This window comes from Neopelma chrysocephalum, unplaced genomic scaffold, assembly GCF_003984885.1.
Source record: "Neopelma chrysocephalum unplaced genomic scaffold, ASM398488v2 Primary Assembly neopelma1_59, whole genome shotgun sequence".
Classification (NCBI taxonomy): domain Eukaryota; kingdom Metazoa; phylum Chordata; class Aves; order Passeriformes; family Pipridae; genus Neopelma; species Neopelma chrysocephalum.
The window spans coordinates 31,509,554-31,526,870 of NW_020897714.1; the positions used below are offsets into that span (position 1 = coordinate 31,509,554).

Below are 17,317 nucleotides of genomic sequence, written 5' to 3' on the forward strand. Positions count from 1 at the left end.
GGTCACTGAGAACCAAACCAGGTGGAAAATGTACCCTGATGTTTACTTTACCACAGCATGGATCAGTACTACCTTTAATCATAGTATTGCCTGCACTGAAAAGCAGTCAAGTTTTTTGGTAAATACAACCACCACACATGGCAAATGTCAAGATTTTAATGACACTCACTTTTCAGTGCTTTCCATCTTCAAAGGGCTTCCCATTGGTTGACATATTTTAGAGTAATGACTGTTTAAAATTGCGCTGTAAAGTAAGTGCTCAAACTATAAAGCTGTTTTCTGGTGTTCTTCTCTCCCCTGAGTTCATCTCCCCCAAACCCTTAGAATGGGAGCTGTATTCAATCACAGAAACACAGTCCTACCATATTAAAAACTGCTTCTTGACAACATGGTTAGCAGGTAGGTGGTTTTGCTGCTTAATTTGTCCAGCATATTACTGTAAGTGAGACAACTGGCTCAGCCTCCAGGCTTGGCAGGGTAGGTGCATGTCTGCCACTTGAGTCTTGCTTTGCTGTTCTTACATGCCCCACTTCATTCAGAAACTCTTTTTTTCTTTTAATCCAGCCTTCAAGCATGTGTTTCATAGATGCTCCCATCTATGGGATAATAATGCTTAGCTGTTGTCAACAGCGATGATTTCATAACATGTCACAAACAGGTGCCCATTATATTCCTTTATTGGAGACAGAAACATTGCATAATTACAGATTTGACGAGGAAAACTGCAAATGGTATAGACTGTTTCTACTGCCAGCAAAATACAGTTATTACAGGATTTATAGACATACAAATATAGTGCTTCTTTCATGCCAGATGGTCGGTACGTAACAATGCCATTAGGAGCGCTTAATTGTGCTTCTACAAAACCTTTAGAGAAGAATGAGGTAGAGTTTCCTTTAGTTTACCCAGTACTTTTTCACACATCTGTCCTTTACTGCTTTTATATGCTTCAGATCCTTGTAAAATACCCAGTTAACTTTTCACATTGGAGAAAACAGAGACCCTTCAGAGGTGTTTACTTCTCCCTCTGTAAGTTGCTAATTTCCCACTGCTTATAGGCTACAATTTCGATAACTACTACTGCACCCTTCTAAATGCCCCAAAGGTCAAGTAGATCAGGACATCTGTCTTTCCAAATTTCTGCCTCGACAGAAATTGTTTGTAGATAGCTTCAGAAAAAACTCTTACTGGTCTCCATTATGGCAAAGGACTATTTTCATTCTGTCCCTCTCTACTTAGTGGCCAAGCCCTCTCCCTGGAGACAGAGGGAACAGATCTGCTCTTTGTCAACGTCCTTGACTATGAAATAGTGTTAATGATGCATTTGTCTCCTACTTGCAGTTCTAGTCAACAATTAATTAGAAAATTAATACAAATTATGGGAAGAGAATGGGCCACTGACCTGTTAGATGATCTGGAGGATTACGTGTTTGTTTTGACCTAATATTATACTGTTTTATTACGTATAAAAGTGTGTTGGAGGTTTCAGTTAAGATATGAGGGCCCAAGTTATGAAAATGTAGGCACAGATGTAGGTATTTAAGCAACTGAGTAAGAGCATCTACTATCCTGCTAGATTTTTGTTATACCTGGGTAGTCTCCTGGACTGAATAAGAATGGTAATGATGTTCTTCTGGCTTCCTGTATTCACTGACTATTTTACTCTCATTCCTGGCACACCTGTTCTGGAAACAGAAGACTTTTCACTTTACCTTTTGCTCTGGCATTTGCTGCAAGCACTTACTATTTACTAAAGCCCCAGAGGAGTGCACTAGTAGGGTGCAGCAGAGAAAAAAACCTGTTATTTCACCTGAAGTGGGCACAATTTTAGTGGCAACCAAATCATAGTGAAGAGGGAATTTGGCATACAGAAAGAAGGTTATTACATAAAGAATAAGAATGTTTGCGTTCTTCCTATAAGGTACTGAGATATGATAGTGTAAGATAATAGTTCAGCAACACTGTATAAGATTTCTAAAATGGAAAGCAAAATTTTTATAAAAAGGTGCAAAATTTCAAAGATTCCATGTTCATCTCTCGATCACTTTGATCATAAAATGAAAGAAATTCTGTTTCTGCCCGACAGTACCTCCTGAGATAGCTTCTGAGCTCCTGCATCTCACCCTGAAATGACTGCTCTAAGCCTGACAATCAAAAACTATGAAGAGTCAGTGTTACTAAGAGAACCAGCTCTTAAGAAACTTTCCCAACTCTTGCTTAGAAAAACAAGCAATACACTTATTTTACCTATTATTCCCTGTGTACCTCTTTGGTAAAAACCAAAAATGACCAGTGTTGGAAAACCACTTGGAACACTGGAGTTAAATACTTCCACAAAGTTGTCTTCTCTGTTTCTATTTTAACGTTACCCAGCAGGCATTTTAAAGACTTAAAAATTCTACATCAAGGTCTTAAATCCTCCTTAAGATCTTTCTATGAACACGAAATTTAAGAGTCTTTTTTTAAAGCATGGCATGAAAATTCAGGATTGTGGTAAAAATCAGACACAACAAATCAACTTTCAAGACAAGCAAACAGTATAAATTCATGTTCAGAGAGAGGGATGAGAATATGGCCATGCTGTGATTACTAGTGAATATAAATAACATTATTTTTAGTATACTTGGGTGTGGTTAACCTTGCTAGTGTGATTAATAAGATTTTTATCTGAGCTAGTAATTCCAAAACTTTATTCCAAATCTGAGGCTTGACTGTTCTAGTTCAGTATTGTTCCTCACCTGCTAAATCCTAATGTAACCTGACTGTTCTACCTCAAGGTAACGACCAAGCTCGTCTTGTTTATGGAGCTGGGGATATATTTGCCAAGTGTGCTGTAAATGGCACTCAGATTTTGCACAGTCAGGGAAAATATCCTGGAATTCCTACAAAGCATCATGCTCAAAGCAAGGCCTGGACAGGAGGACTGCTACAAAAGTATTTTTCACCAATGCAATGCCAGTATTCTCTTCTGCTCTTATGGCTAAAAATACAAATACCTATTAAGAAGTTACTTTGCTTAAATGATTTAGGACCTGTGAATTTTTTTTCCAAATCTTGAGGATAGTGACAAAATACGGTAAAACACAGTTCTTCCACACTTCCAAATTGCTGTTCAGAAAATCTGTGGTCAAGACTGACAAAGAGGTCTCTGTCAGTGCTACTTGACTAAGTGTACCTCTAGAATAGTCTCATGCTAATGACTTTACACTGAGGGGTATAGTCTTTCCTTCAAGCATCATTTTTAAATAGGATAGCCCTGTTTGAGGTGGATTCTCTTGTCAGGATCTATCTGTATGCTACTTTGTGTTCTGAACTACAGCTGTCACTCATTTATGGGTTCATGCAGCAAATATTTAATGTGTTTCTAATTCAGATAACATTTTTCTCCTCCATGATCAAAATGGCTCTACTCTAAAGTAATCCTTGAAATACTGGACTCTACACGGCATCTCTCTCACTGCTTTGTCTGGAAAGCTTATTTGATCTGTAATAAAATAATTTTTTATGCAAAAGTTTGGATTAGAGTTAAAAGCAATATCACTGGTAGTACTACTACTCTACACTTACAAAGAGGTTAGATAACTTGCCCAGGGTCACAAAGTCAGTAGCAGTCTGTTCAGGCATTATATGATATTATGTATCAAGCACAATTCTGATCCCTCAACAGCCAGAATATGAACAAAATGCCTTTTTTTTCTTTTTTTTTTTTAACTGCCATTGTTGCTAAAAGGAAAAGAATGCAGTTGGTCACTTTTAGGTATGAGACTAAGTGGCATGATGACAGAAGATTGGGGAAAAGGGACTGCAAGTCCACGTGGAAGGGAGAGAAAGACAGCAAGGAAGAGCCCACCCCAGGACACGCTCAGCCACCATTTACACCTGCCCACCTCTCAGGATACGAGCCCGACATGAGAACATGAAAACTCACCACCCACGGGGTGGATCCCATGCACAGGCAACGTGCCGTGGTCTGGCAGGCTGTGCTACCACCTCTTTTATTCTACTCCATAGCAAGGCACTATCAACAGACAGCTCACACTATGAAATCTGCTGAGATTATACAGATTGTTCTGGAGAGGCCATTGAATTCAAGAGGGTTCCTCCTCTAATTAGGCAGCTGTGAAATCAGTCCCAGCTGTTTTTCTGTCTAACTCCTCGGAATACCATGTATTAGGCAAACATTTCAAATAACTTGCATTCCAAATTAATTTCAAAAATCGCATTTTTCCAAATTAACAGTCTTCATGCCTGAGGATAAATAAGTATGAAACAAGTGTACAGAGTGCATGATATCTCTACGTTGAATTTGGCAAACCCAAAGAAGAGTTTATGTACAAAGAGGAGGAGTGGAGGACAACTGCTTTTTGGCTTGAGATAGTTGAACAGGTGTAAACAATGGCTGAGCAGAGACATCTCACTACCTTGCTTTTGTCTTACCAGACTTCCCTTCTGTATCCCAGAAAAAACGTTTGAACTGCTATGGACTGAACAGATTATCTAGTCTAGGAACCTTTATTAGCATTCTCACCTGGGCCTGTCACTGTAAATTCTCAGTGAATTTGCCCTCATTGCAGTTAAGAATCTAGTTAGGTAATGCCAGTTGCTGAAGCCATAACTCTTGGCACCAGAACAGCTCATATGAAATGCCAGTTTCCTGAAAATTCTCTTATTTGACAGACTTCTTTCTTATGCAAAATTAAGGACATGCTCAATACTGAAAATAATAATCAAAAGAATGAAGGGAAGAAGAAAGAACATATGAAAATTAAAATTCATTATTATCCTTTTAAAGTACCAGTGTTTGTAAAACATAAGCATGTGAAAGGCTGAATCTCATTTGATCAACCCAATTAAACATTAAATAATTGCAGCCAATTATGCAAATATCACACAACAATATTAATTTGTTGATCTTTTTTGAACAGTCTCAAATTCTCCTAATGTTAGACTATCTTATGTCTTAAATGATCAATTACCAGAACCATAACTAAGTGATGAAGAACGGATAATTGCCTAGTTATGATGTACCATACTCTTTCTATGTAAATCTGTTGCAATTAAACAAATAGGGCACATGGAGAAAAGATGTGCAGATGTTCTTTTACAATCTATTATTAGCTCAGGGAATACCACAGTTCCCTCCTAAATTTTACAAGCAAAACCAGGGAGAATGCAATACCAAATACTCTCTATTACTTACACATATTATTTCTTTCCTTTGGTTAACGGGATAAAAAAGCAGTGGCAGAATTCAGAGTAGGACAGCATGCAACACCAGAAGAATTTCCTGTACTATACTGAGCTGTCAGCTACCTTATTTAGGTTTTACATTTTAAAATCTAGAACCTATTCCCCTGGATGCCATTTGGAAACAAGCACAACTTCTGAGTTGACACAGCCAGAGTAAAGCAATTAACCAAGATCTTCAAGACAACAGTTAACATACACACACTACATGTTTTTTTCTTCCCTGCAAGAAAAGACCATGCATTTCTTTGGGTCATTCCAGTTTCAATTCTCATAATTTTGAAGTCTCCATCAGCTCAAAATGTGCAGTGGAAGGAAAGTGCAGGAAGCAGTGCAAACCACAACAAATGAAACCACCTGGTTTCTTCACATTAAATTACTTCCAAAGAGTTTAAGAAGAGGTTTATACAACTTTCAGGTTTACACTGCAGTAAAATAATTATTCTAACTATTCATTCTGCCTACTGAATAGATTACTGCTGGTACACTGAGGCCTTCATGGGGATTTTTGATGTAGAGTATCTGTCAACCCTAACTTCATCTTGAGATGTTAAAGTATTGTACAACCACTGAAGATAGATATTTTAACTTTTCCTTTTGCCGCTAAATCCAAGATGAACATAAGGGACAGATTAGATAGTTCAGTTAAAAGGAAGCCACATGTGGTTTCTCATTACATAATCTTGTAGAGAGCTCCATGCCACACTCTAGTTAAAGGCACTCTTTAGTTACGATACTGGTCTCATTGGATCAAAATTCCTACCCCATGTTGCATCTTGACACATTCCCCATGTAATTTTTCCAGCCAAGTAATTAAAAAAAAAGGAAAGACTACCAGCAGCTTGTAGTACACAGTAAGATACTGAACGAAGACCAGCACACGGTACAGATTCAAATGGTCAGAAATGCAGTCACACAACACTATTGCTACTGTAAGTGAAACACCATTTTGTGCTTGCAGTTGTAGTCTAAAGAAAAAACTATTCAACAAATTTTAACAATGATTACAGTGTCAGAGAGAACCTTCAACTGTTCTTCACTAAAAGATCAGATTGGACCACAGTGAAAGATAGGAGAAGTCATGATTTGAGGGAGCAAAAGAAAGAAATGGCTAAGGAAGGGTTGTCTTTAAAACCAGACCAAAAATGAACAGGAAAGCCATAAGGCTATTCTTTAACAGTTGCATAAGGCATGGATGGTCTATTATAAGTTATATTTTGCCTTTTAACTATGTTAACAAATACCAGTAACTACAACGGACTTACAAATTGTGGGAGAGATACTGTTGGGTCTTAAAAAAATAAAGTGCTAAATGTTTCCCTTAATACTGGTGCATCTCTACTGCAAACTAGGACAAGAAACGTTTCACTTTTGCTTCTTATAGGACTCCAATAAAGTGTCAATAAAGTTCCACCAGTTTTACACTGAAGTAGCACTTTGGAACATTGATACAGAACATGGTGATCCTTTTTGGCAAGACAGATCTTAAAGCTGTTCAACAAAGCTGTGTGCAAAAGGAGAAAGCTAATAAATATTACAGAATGATTGTTAGTGAACATTTGCAGAAGTTATTTCCCTAACTAGGGGGCTACATGCTCTGTATTGCTTCCAAAGTATCGAGACTGCATGTGAGAGAGCAGTGTTAAATGGGGAATTATGTGCTTAAACAGAATGACACCAGGGTTTTGAATGAAAGCTCTTTCCTTCTTGTGCTAGACATTTGCTTGTTGACAACATTGCTTGTTCCTTAATAGGAAGGCCCTCCTACAGTACACATATGTCAATGGAGACTGGATACATTTCACAGTGAGAGGTGAAGGGGACAAGAAAAACATTTTGCTGGTCTAAATTACGTGACTGGATGATGAAAGAAATTCCTTAATCCAAAGTCTGGATTGCTGTGAAGAGTGGTTGAATTTTCACAGCCACAGTTGTCTAATCTTATTTTCTAGACGTTCGGCTGGAAGGCAACACTGCACCCACAACTCCCAGCTCTGTACTAGGCCTAACAAAGGGGAAATTTTGCCTCAGCAGGGCCTGACTATGCCCTTTAAATCATGTCTGGAGGAATGTAATCAACTATTAGAGAGGTATGCACTGCCCGAGCAGCCACTGCATATCCCCATGGAGGGAAAGGCAATAGGCCAGCAGGGACCATATCGATGGCTAGACTGAGTCAGAGAGTTTTGGCCCAAAGAACAGAGTTATTCCACAGAGTATGCATGAGGGGATCTAGAGGGCTATGCAAACTCAGGAATCTCCCATACAAGCAGAGTATGAAGGGAAAGAGCATATGGCTAAACGTATTTGTTTCCCAAACACAGAGCAAAAGGCAGGATAATGCCAACAGAACCCTGCGGGCAGCAAACAGGCGACGTCCTCGTGTCACACGATGTGTTCTGCTGGTGATGGCAGCTAAACAAACCAAACTGAAGAGCAGTTGAAGAGCATTTTACAAGTTTTCAGACTGTACATAAGGAGGCACTAAGAAAACCATTAGGAAAGTTCTATTGCTAACATTTAGCACCTCTACCAAGAAGACAGGCTTCTACCAACGAGATTACAGTAGAAATCAAAATGATTGTGTTCACATTTGCCGGATTGTGGAAACAATCATCCTGGGGAGCAAATTGATACTTAAACTATGCTACGCACTGGCAGCTACAGAAGTTGTCATTATTTGTGTCTGTTCTGTCTGGAGGGTCTGAACTCGTCCACCTTCATGACACCAGCACCACCCAATCGCTGTCTTCTCTTCCATACTGAAACAAAGCAAAAATGGAGTTTAAGAATAGAAGTTAAAAGAAACAGTGTGTACAGTTACAACAAATTCTTAGGTCTGTCCTCAGAAAGATTCATATCCACTGCTCTGATAGTAGTTTATACTATTTCTTATGCCTTTACTTTTGTCTTTGATTTGAGCACAGCCTAAAAGTAGCTTGAAGCTTTAACCATATTCCAGCAGGTTGACTAGGAAGGGGCAATACTGATACTCACTAGAGATGATACAGAACAGCCCTGCTTAACTTTCATCAGTTTAATCCAGTTATTCCCTGAGGTCTGCTCACTAATTCTCTCCTAAGTAAGCCCCTGCTCAAGCTCCAATAAACAAACACTTTTTTAAATTTCTTTTTATTTTCAAGGTGGCTTTTTATTATAACATTCTGAGTGAATGTGAAATAAAACCATCACAAATATCAGAGAGTGCAATTAGAGAGAATTGTAATCCAAAATAAAACAAGTCATCTTTCCGTACAAGAACCAACAGGATTACCAGGCAGAAACGAAGGCAACCTATGGCTTCTAGTTGCTAAGCTGGCTGCAGGTTCTAAAGCTCTGTCACCAGTCCTGTAAACAATGCTCCAGAGAGACCCCAAAACACACACAGGGCTCAACTAAGTAAATAAAACAGTGGTGGACACACTAGAGGCAGACGTGAGTTGGGAGTCCTTTCCCTCATAGTACTAAGTTCAGGGAGCTTAAAAACACTTTCAAACAAGAAATAAAGATTGATTTTAAAAGCTTTATGTAGGCTGAAGAGATAACTTAATGATAATTTATCCAGAGTGGATAAAAGGAATTCCTCCAGTCCAGGTTCTACGTCATCAGGAGAGGAGATAAAGGGACAGGGAGAAGACAACAGCTCCAAATCAGGATGAGCCAGAAAAAACACACTTCTAGATCCACCAAGGAGTGGTGTTCACTGTGCTTGTGTTCCACTCTTTAATCCAGCAGGTAAAGCCTCTACATGACCTTCATACGTGTCACATCTACTTTTCATTACTAATTCTGCTGCTCCTGTTCTTCTGTCTGCAATGTGGTTGATTAACACTGGTCAGGTGCTACACAGGACCTTGCACAAATTACTTGTTCAAAGGATTTTCAGCTTATATTCCCAGTAGTCCGTGTGGTTGCCTTGGGAATTATAACCAAGGCAAAGCAGATGTATTGTTAGTTTAACCACAAAACACTAAACTAACTTCATGTGAGGCAATTCTGTTGAGGCTGGGGGCAAAGGCAGAAAAAAGAGATATCTTTGACTTTCCTATCACTGCCTCTCAGGGAAAAGGTGGCATCCCCACCTCCTCCAAACCAGAGGCTAGGGGATTATTTGTAAATTTTGTTGGTTTTAGGTAGTAGTGTCATGTAATGCTCTGAAGCTGACCAGAAGTTGCAGGGACTGGTCTGGCTTGCCATTTGACTACATTTTGCACCTGCTTCCAGAACTAAAGAGGGAATGAAATGTGATACCACAATCAAGATGTTTTCATTCTAGAAATAAAAGCAGGTTTAGCATCCTTTTCTAATTCTGTCAAAGACTTTGTGACTTCAGGCTTATCAATCCCATCCCTCTTACGCTGCCCACCACACCCAAGTCTTGCTTTGTAGAAATTAACACATTCATTCTCCTTTCTTGGTTGTTTTCCAGTGCTCTATCCATTTAGATTGTGCAACTTTGAAAAAGACAGGGGGTTGACTAAATATCTGTTCACTGCTCTCTTGATTGCAGTGTTTAAATATATTTTCTATCATGTAGCATTATGAACATATCTTACTTTCTGATCAACCCTTTCAAGTTGCATCTTAACCTATGTTTTAAAGGGTATAGCAAGAGCTTGTTTATTCTCAAAGCATGGATGAAAACCCACAGAAACATCCAAGTGGTATTTCAGTGAGTGTATTCCCAGAGAAAACGATCTCATCCCTAAATCTTCTAACTCAAGCAGTTATAGAAGACAGTTTACTATTCATTCATAAACACACCATTATTTTTTACAATGTAATTGATTTAATCTGAAGTCTTTATCAACCTTTAGTGATCACGATATCTACTCAGTAATGGGAAGGGAAATGTGTATTGCAGTTCTACTACTGTCTCTCTCAACTGGCATGAGAAATGGAATCAGTTCTGCCCATGAGTTTCTAATTTGTCACTCCAGCTCTAGTTCCACTGAACAGCTGTTCACACCCAAAGATATCCTGTTGAACACAGTAGACTTGTGAAAGAACAATAAGCAGCATGAAAACAGACTTGGAAACACAATAATGAAGAGAGTATGAAAACGTTAAAAAAGCATGCATTGTACTCAAGGGAATTGGTATAATAATACTGGATACAGAACCCTGCATCTCCTGGTCAGAGGTTCACATGCAGGACAGTGGTGGTGCTGAGAATTTTTACTTTTTTACAAATGTCTGTTGTTCAACATGAAATGGATACATTGCCCTAGTTCAGGCAACAGCACAGAGACCAAAGCCGTGTTTGGCTGTAATTTCCATTGAAATTTATTCTTCAGAATTTGAAAATTCTTTGGAAGAACAGCCTCAAACTGTCCCAATCATATGACAGTAGTCTGGTGATACCACAAAGAAATCTTTTATTTTAGCCCTCTTGGTAGAAAATATAAAAGATCTTGGTCAAAGATCCTGAGAACTCCCCTGACATTTTAAGACTATTAGATATTGCATTTTGTCTGTTGCAGCATTGTTTTCTGTATGACATCCTGGGCTCCATTTGGATATGAGCCCAAGGAAGGCTTGGGACAAAAACTCAGAAGTAAATATATGCATAATAGTTCAGGAGTAATGAATTTACTCTTGGCATGTAACTAACGAACACAGGGTATGTACACAGTTGAAAGCAAAAAGGTCCATAGGCACAGTTGTAAAGGTCAAAGAAAAATAATGTTTAGTAACAATCTACGCTTTTTCAGCCTCCTCCTGAGCCCTGGTTGGTGATGGAAAACCAGAGTGATGAGACAAGAGGCAATGGGCAGAAACTGATGCCAGAAAATTCCACCCAAATATGAGGAAGAACTTCTTTATTGTGGAGGTGACTGTGCACTGGAATAGGTTGTCCAGAAAGGTTGTGGAGTCTCCTTCACTGGAGAAATACAAGAACTGTCTGGATGCAATTCGGTACAATGTCCTCTAGGATGGCCCTGCTTGAGCAGGGAGGTTGGACCGGATGACCCACTGTGGTCCCTTCCAGCCTGATCCATTCTGGGATCATGTGATCAGGGAGGGAACGGAGGAAACCTCAGGGAGGAGGCTGGATAAATTTGTCTTAAGCCAGTCACTATCTATTGGGCAAGGGAGAATGACACATATCACAGGGTTACTGGTAAGAAGTTAAAAATTTTAATGGCAAATCTAGCATCTTGAGCCAAAAGCTAAGAATGTGGAATGGAAACCATAAGACTTAATTTGAAGAAATCCTGACAGTACTGCCAAGCATCTGCTATTGGATCTTAAATAAAGGGACTTGTAACTTGTCAAGACCTACTTCTACAAGTAGGTGGTCTTCAAGAGCACCATAAACTACACTAAACAAGGGAGAGAAAATAGGCGACTAAAATAAGAAGGGCCATCACATGTTGATCATTGACTTTACCTGAAATGGTATTGGCTCCTATGGCCAGACGTGGAGATAAAGCACAGATTCCAAATAGACTGTGATATTTAGCAAATCAAAGAGAAAGGAACTGTTTTAAGAACAAGAAGTGACTGTGTGATTGGAAAGATGCTGAGAAAGAGAAACAGTGATCAGTTGTCTGCATCCAGTGAGAGTTTGCTGCTTCACCCATCTATTTACTGATTAGCCTGCACTCATTTGTGATCATGGTTAAGATGCTTCATAATCCTATTTTTTCCCCTTAAAAAGGAACCTATAACAACAGTATTAAATTTCACTGATAACAGTCATATCTTCCAACTCTTATCCAGCTTCCAAGATGAACAGGGAAAAACTCCATTACACTTCATCCCTATTATATTTTCTCAAGGAAAAGAGAAGAATATTGATAGAATAATCACACCAAATCAAACAGTCTATAAATGCTTTCAATAGCACCATTACCAAAAAGGTTATTTTCCAATGCTTTCAAATGTTCACCTTTTATTTTATCTGGTTATAGAAGAGGAAACACTTTACCTGGATATCACTCAGCTTATTCAGGAAACGAGTTGTTAACTCAGGCCCATTCTCCATAGTTGGAATGTGCAAATGCTGACATGGAATAAAGGAGCAGGAGAGGGGGGAGAGAAAAAGAGAGTAACATGAAATAATAACCATACATATGAATGCCTTATGGTTGCTAAGAATTTTAATAACTATTTATCATGCTGTCTAGCCCTCTTTACGAGTAGGTAAAGGTTGTTGAAATGTTTTTTTTTACAGGAGGGCACGCTGAAGCAGTGAAAAGTTAGATTAATTGAACTGTTATACTGTTTTTAGAGGCTAATCTAAGCCTTCCAAAAGATCTATCCAAAACAGTGGGAGTATTGTATAGGCAAGAGTAGTAACATTATATGCAGTATTTCATTTCAAAATATATCGTGTAGAAATACAACACTTACAGAACTTATCACTTGGCACCTTGATGTCTCCGATATTCTCTTAGCATCAGATAATATCAAACACATTTATTCTAGTTTATTAATTCAAGAAGTATCCCCTAACAGCCAATTACTCTAGTTACCATATTTAATGGAACAAAGCACATCACTATACACAACCACAAAACCCCAACCTTCTGAACTAACTTTGTGCTGGCTAAATAGCATCAAGTCAGCTGAAAAGCCTGAATGTCTGTGGAGTTCCACCTGTGCAGACCCATATGTCCATATATCCCATATGTCCATAGTAGGTGGAAGCAGCTGTGCACCCTCCTGAAACAGCTCTTCCATCAGAGCTGAGATGAGGGGTGAAGAAGAGATAAGCTTGAGAAGGAAACACAGCAGTGGCCCAGAAATTAGGTTCCCTGTCAAAGTCTTTCCTCTCCTTACCTTTCCCAGGTGCCTTAGCTTTGGAAAAAACCGTTCAATAAAAGAAACATGGGAGAATGTATTTTTCTGTATTTGCAAACAACCTTGGGGGTGGAAATTGGTTCTTTTTTTTCATTTTCCATGGAATTGAAATTTTATGTTTTTAACTATTACAAAATTCCTGGAAGACAAGAGGGAAAGTTCTCCTTCTGACAACACACCAGTAACTCACTTGGGAAATACTGTTCATCTTTCCAGGCAGCACTTCTTTTCTATCTCCCTTGTTTTTTGCTTCAGCTGCAATTAATTATAATAAAATTCTGAAGAAAGAAGAAAGGAAGAAAAAAGAGATATTTTCTTACCTTGCCCTTATATAAAATTTTAGAGATAGGACATACAACGCAAGCTGTTCCAGCACCAAACATCTCCTTTACTCTGTCTTCTTCCAAGGCAGCTGTCAGATCACTCATGGTGATGTATCGCTCAGACACTTTGAATTCTCCCTGCACAGGAAGAATCCGCCATAAAAATTGTAAAAAATTTAAAAATGTTTGCATTTTTGTTTTCCACATTGAAACATCTTTAATAGAACTATCAGCCTAATGGCAATCAGTCAGGTTTTGGCTCTGATCTTGTGAACTTTTCAAACCTTCCAAAATCACACAAGATAGATTTTAATCAAAAGAACAACCTTCAACAAAGGCAGGGGTTTGCCAGATACAATGCTGCTGATTAAGTGACACTTCCCTCTGTTTTAGTACAGAATATTTGTATCACACTAGGGAGTAACATCAAAGAATTTGTCATTTGTTATATGACACAGGATCTGACTACTCATGGTCTCTAACACGCTTGAGTTTGTACAAAAATTACTCAATTATATCAAGAGAGCCTTTGCATCCCACTCTCAGAATCACTGATTCCTAAGCAAAATATATTCTGTTAATTCCACCTGCAAGGCCAACTAGATGTGATATATTTTTTTAATCCCTAGTGAAATTTCACTCTGTAGCCTGCACACAGTGGCTACATACAAAAATTAACTGTACTGCAGGCATGAGTAAAGCAATTCACATTGAACAGTGTTTTACCTCCTACAAGTGTTGAAGAATGCATTGCAATTGATGGAGGGGATGTGTTTAAAAGAAAAAAATAAACATCAAAATTTGAAAATTTAATTTCATGGGTTTATAGGGACATTACTGTCCTATCAGACCAAACTAAATCTTAGCCCTTTTTTTATATGCAAGCTTTTTAATATGAAACAGAAATGCTTATGATGGCAGAAAATATGATTAACTCTGGACAGGACAGTATTTGCAGAGAGAGAGGCAGGGACACCATGTAAGCAGAATTTCAGACAAGTTAGGGAATGGATGTCAGGAAGAAGAGAACAGCCTTTGTGAGAGTAGATTATTTAAGAGGACTAAGGTGAGAATCTGACATCTCACAAAAAAAGCCCTGTCAACTGGAAATGTCAGTCTGTCTTGTAAGGGAGGTGGGACTGACAAGTGTGCATGCATATCTGCACTTGGGGAGTACCAATACCAAATAAAGATACATAAAAATTAAGGGCAGCTCATCAGGGGCACACGCACACCATGAAATACATGCCCAGCACTCCTCAGTGCAAGTTAAGTTTAAGTGGTATAACTGTAAACTCTATTTCTGGAAGTCTTTCAGATACACATGGTGGGAAGCTGAGTTAATACCAGGGAGAAAGTATCACACATGCCTGCTTTATTCCTGCTGTTCCACCCTAAACATAAGCCTGGCCAAAACCAGGAGACAGGATACTGGGCTTGATCAGCCCTTATTTTTACCCAAGACACAGTAAAACCTTTGAATACTGTAGAGGCAGAGTGAACAGATTGCTGCATTTCAAGATATGAGGTAGTCCCAAGTGTCCAAATAAGTTCTTGGATGACTACAGTACAGAACAGGAACTGGAAGCAGACAGATGACTTCAAGGCTGTGGCTAGCTAGGCTGCATGCTAGTTAGTGGAAACAAGGCTGGAAGCATGAGAACTAAGCAGAGAAACAGTGTGCTGATGACTGAAGTCTAGCTACGGTCATGCATGGTAATTCTTTGTTTCCTTGCTTTAAGTTGCTGGTACCAGTGGATTTAATGAGAATTTTCATGTTAAATACTACACGCAGCTACTTTTACAAGATTGGTATTGTTCTGTGTGACAGGTGTGGGTATCCTGATGTTGTTGGTATTCTATGAATTTGCATGCCCTTAGTTCCCATTTAGGTTAAGGGATTGAGTGCACCCTCAGCAAGTTTGACAGCAACACCAGGCTTTGTGGCGCAGTTGTCACGCCAAAGAGAAGGGATGCCATCCAGAGGGACCTTGGATGTAGGTTTTCAGACAGGTTGGATATGACTCTGAGCCATTTGATCTAGTTGAAGATGTCCCTACCCCTTATGGGGAGGTTGGAATAGGTGCCTTTAAATGTCCTTTCCAAGGCCAGGTTGGATGGGGCTCTGACCAACCTGGTCCAGTGGAAGGTGTCCCTGCCCACGGCAGGAGGGTGGAACAAGATGATCTTTTAAGGTCCCTTTCAACCCAGGTCATTCTATGGTTCTATGAACCCATACTGTTCTATGATTCCATGATTTAACCTGACCAGTTGAACTTTAAGGTACTGAGCACCAGAAATGTTTATTTCTGTTGACATCATAACAGGTATTTGAAACTATTACTGTCAAGGCCAAAACACTCACCCAATTGCGTGCCAGATCCAAAATGCTTTGCCTTGTTACTCCTGGAAGGATGATGCCATCTAAAGGTGGGGTTGCCAGTTCATTTTCTGTCAAACACAGAAGAAATAGAAACACTAGTTTAAAAAACAACCAAAGTAACAGAAAAATGTGTTTACTGATACTACACTAAACATGTGGGTCCCTTTAAATTCAGTATATTCCATAATTCTGTGGTACCCAGTAAGATGCAGTTTATATCAGAGTTCAGTAAGAAGACAAATTACAGAAAATCCATTCAAATAAACAGTTGTTCAGTGTTTGGAACCTTTTGAGTACACTTCAGTGGGTGGGAAAAAAACAGATTTCATACATCCATATATACATGGCTAATGCCTAATAGCAGGTTTTATTCCTTAGTGCACTGTATAACTATTGGAAACCATCTAATGGTTCAGTCTTCAAAGTCTGAAGAGAGAAGCAGAGGGAAAGCCATACCTAATAATCCCAGGGCAGATCATGACTTTCCCTGAACTGCTTTACTTAATTTAGGAATATGGGATTTAGTATACCCCCTTCATGGCAGCAACATGAAACATTTATCAAAATTTTGAAATCCATCTACTGAATCAGTAAAGCAGTGGAAACCTTGCCAACCCTCCTTGAGAGACTTCCTTAATGATCTTTTGCAGTAGGTTAGGCATCCTTTTTCCCCTCCTAATTTTCTCTCTACAAATTAGAGCAGTCTTAAGGAAATTCCAACAACAAGAACAAGTTCTTCAAATAGTTTGTTTTTTTAGCTTGTGCTTCTTGTTTCCTTTTGAAAAAGAACATTAGAAAAATATTCATCTAACATAACTAATGAAATGGCAGATAAATGGTAATCCACACTTGGTAAATACTTGAGCTACAACACAAGTTTGTAGGTAGACTTTGTTCTTCCATCTGATCTTTGCAGCAGATGAGAGTTACTCTTTTTCATTTTGAACTCTCTCTTTCATTGTAAACAGAGTTTAACATTTGAACATTTCAATATTTGAAAGGAGTATAAACATTTAAAATATTTGCTGGTTTCTATTATCAGAGAACACTGATCATTTACTCTTTTTCAGACAGAGATTTTTAAGACAGTTTCAAGTTTGCACTGAGAAATCAAGACATCCACAATCTTTCAGTAATACTCTTCATATTTTTTCTAACCATTTTCTTTCTCCAATGATAATTCACTTTCTTTCTTGATCTTATAAGGAAACTACCCTTCTCATAAAATCCACAAACCGTTAAGCTTTTTGCTTATTTTTTACCTAGGTCACATAAAAGGAAAAGATATGTATCTTCATGATTTTATTATGTCCCCATCTCCCTGGACCACAAGAAGATCAATAAATCCAGACCTGTTTGAACCCCTCTCAAAGGAGAAGCTGTCTTTAAAATATTTGTAAAAGTCCTGTGAAAAGTTGCAGCTGGGTAGAAGAGAGAAACACGGTGTTTGTCCTTGCACTGTGGGAGCAGGTTGAGCTCAGCTGCTCAATACTCTGTTTTCAGCACTCAAACAGATAATTCCATGTACAAACACTGCCTGCCAACCAGAGCACAC

The 17,317-nt window shown here is 38.7% G+C and overlaps 1 protein-coding gene across 1 annotated transcript in view; it reads right to left on the bottom strand.

Moving 5' to 3' along the window:
- Positions 1 to 659: 659 nt before the first annotated feature.
- Positions 660 to 17,317, bottom strand: part of BCAT1 (branched chain amino acid transaminase 1) — a 61,994-nt gene continuing 45,336 nt past the window's right edge. Inside the window, exons 8-11 of the mRNA XM_027680818.1 lie at positions 15,745 to 15,830; positions 13,377 to 13,517; positions 12,182 to 12,256; positions 660 to 8,009 (exon numbers count right to left, since the gene is read on the bottom strand). Of these exons, the coding sequence (XP_027536619.1) occupies positions 7,968 to 8,009; positions 12,182 to 12,256; positions 13,377 to 13,517; positions 15,745 to 15,830 (344 nt within the window). The 3' untranslated portion in view covers positions 660 to 7,967. The remainder of the gene's footprint in view (positions 8,010 to 12,181; positions 12,257 to 13,376; positions 13,518 to 15,744; positions 15,831 to 17,317) is intronic.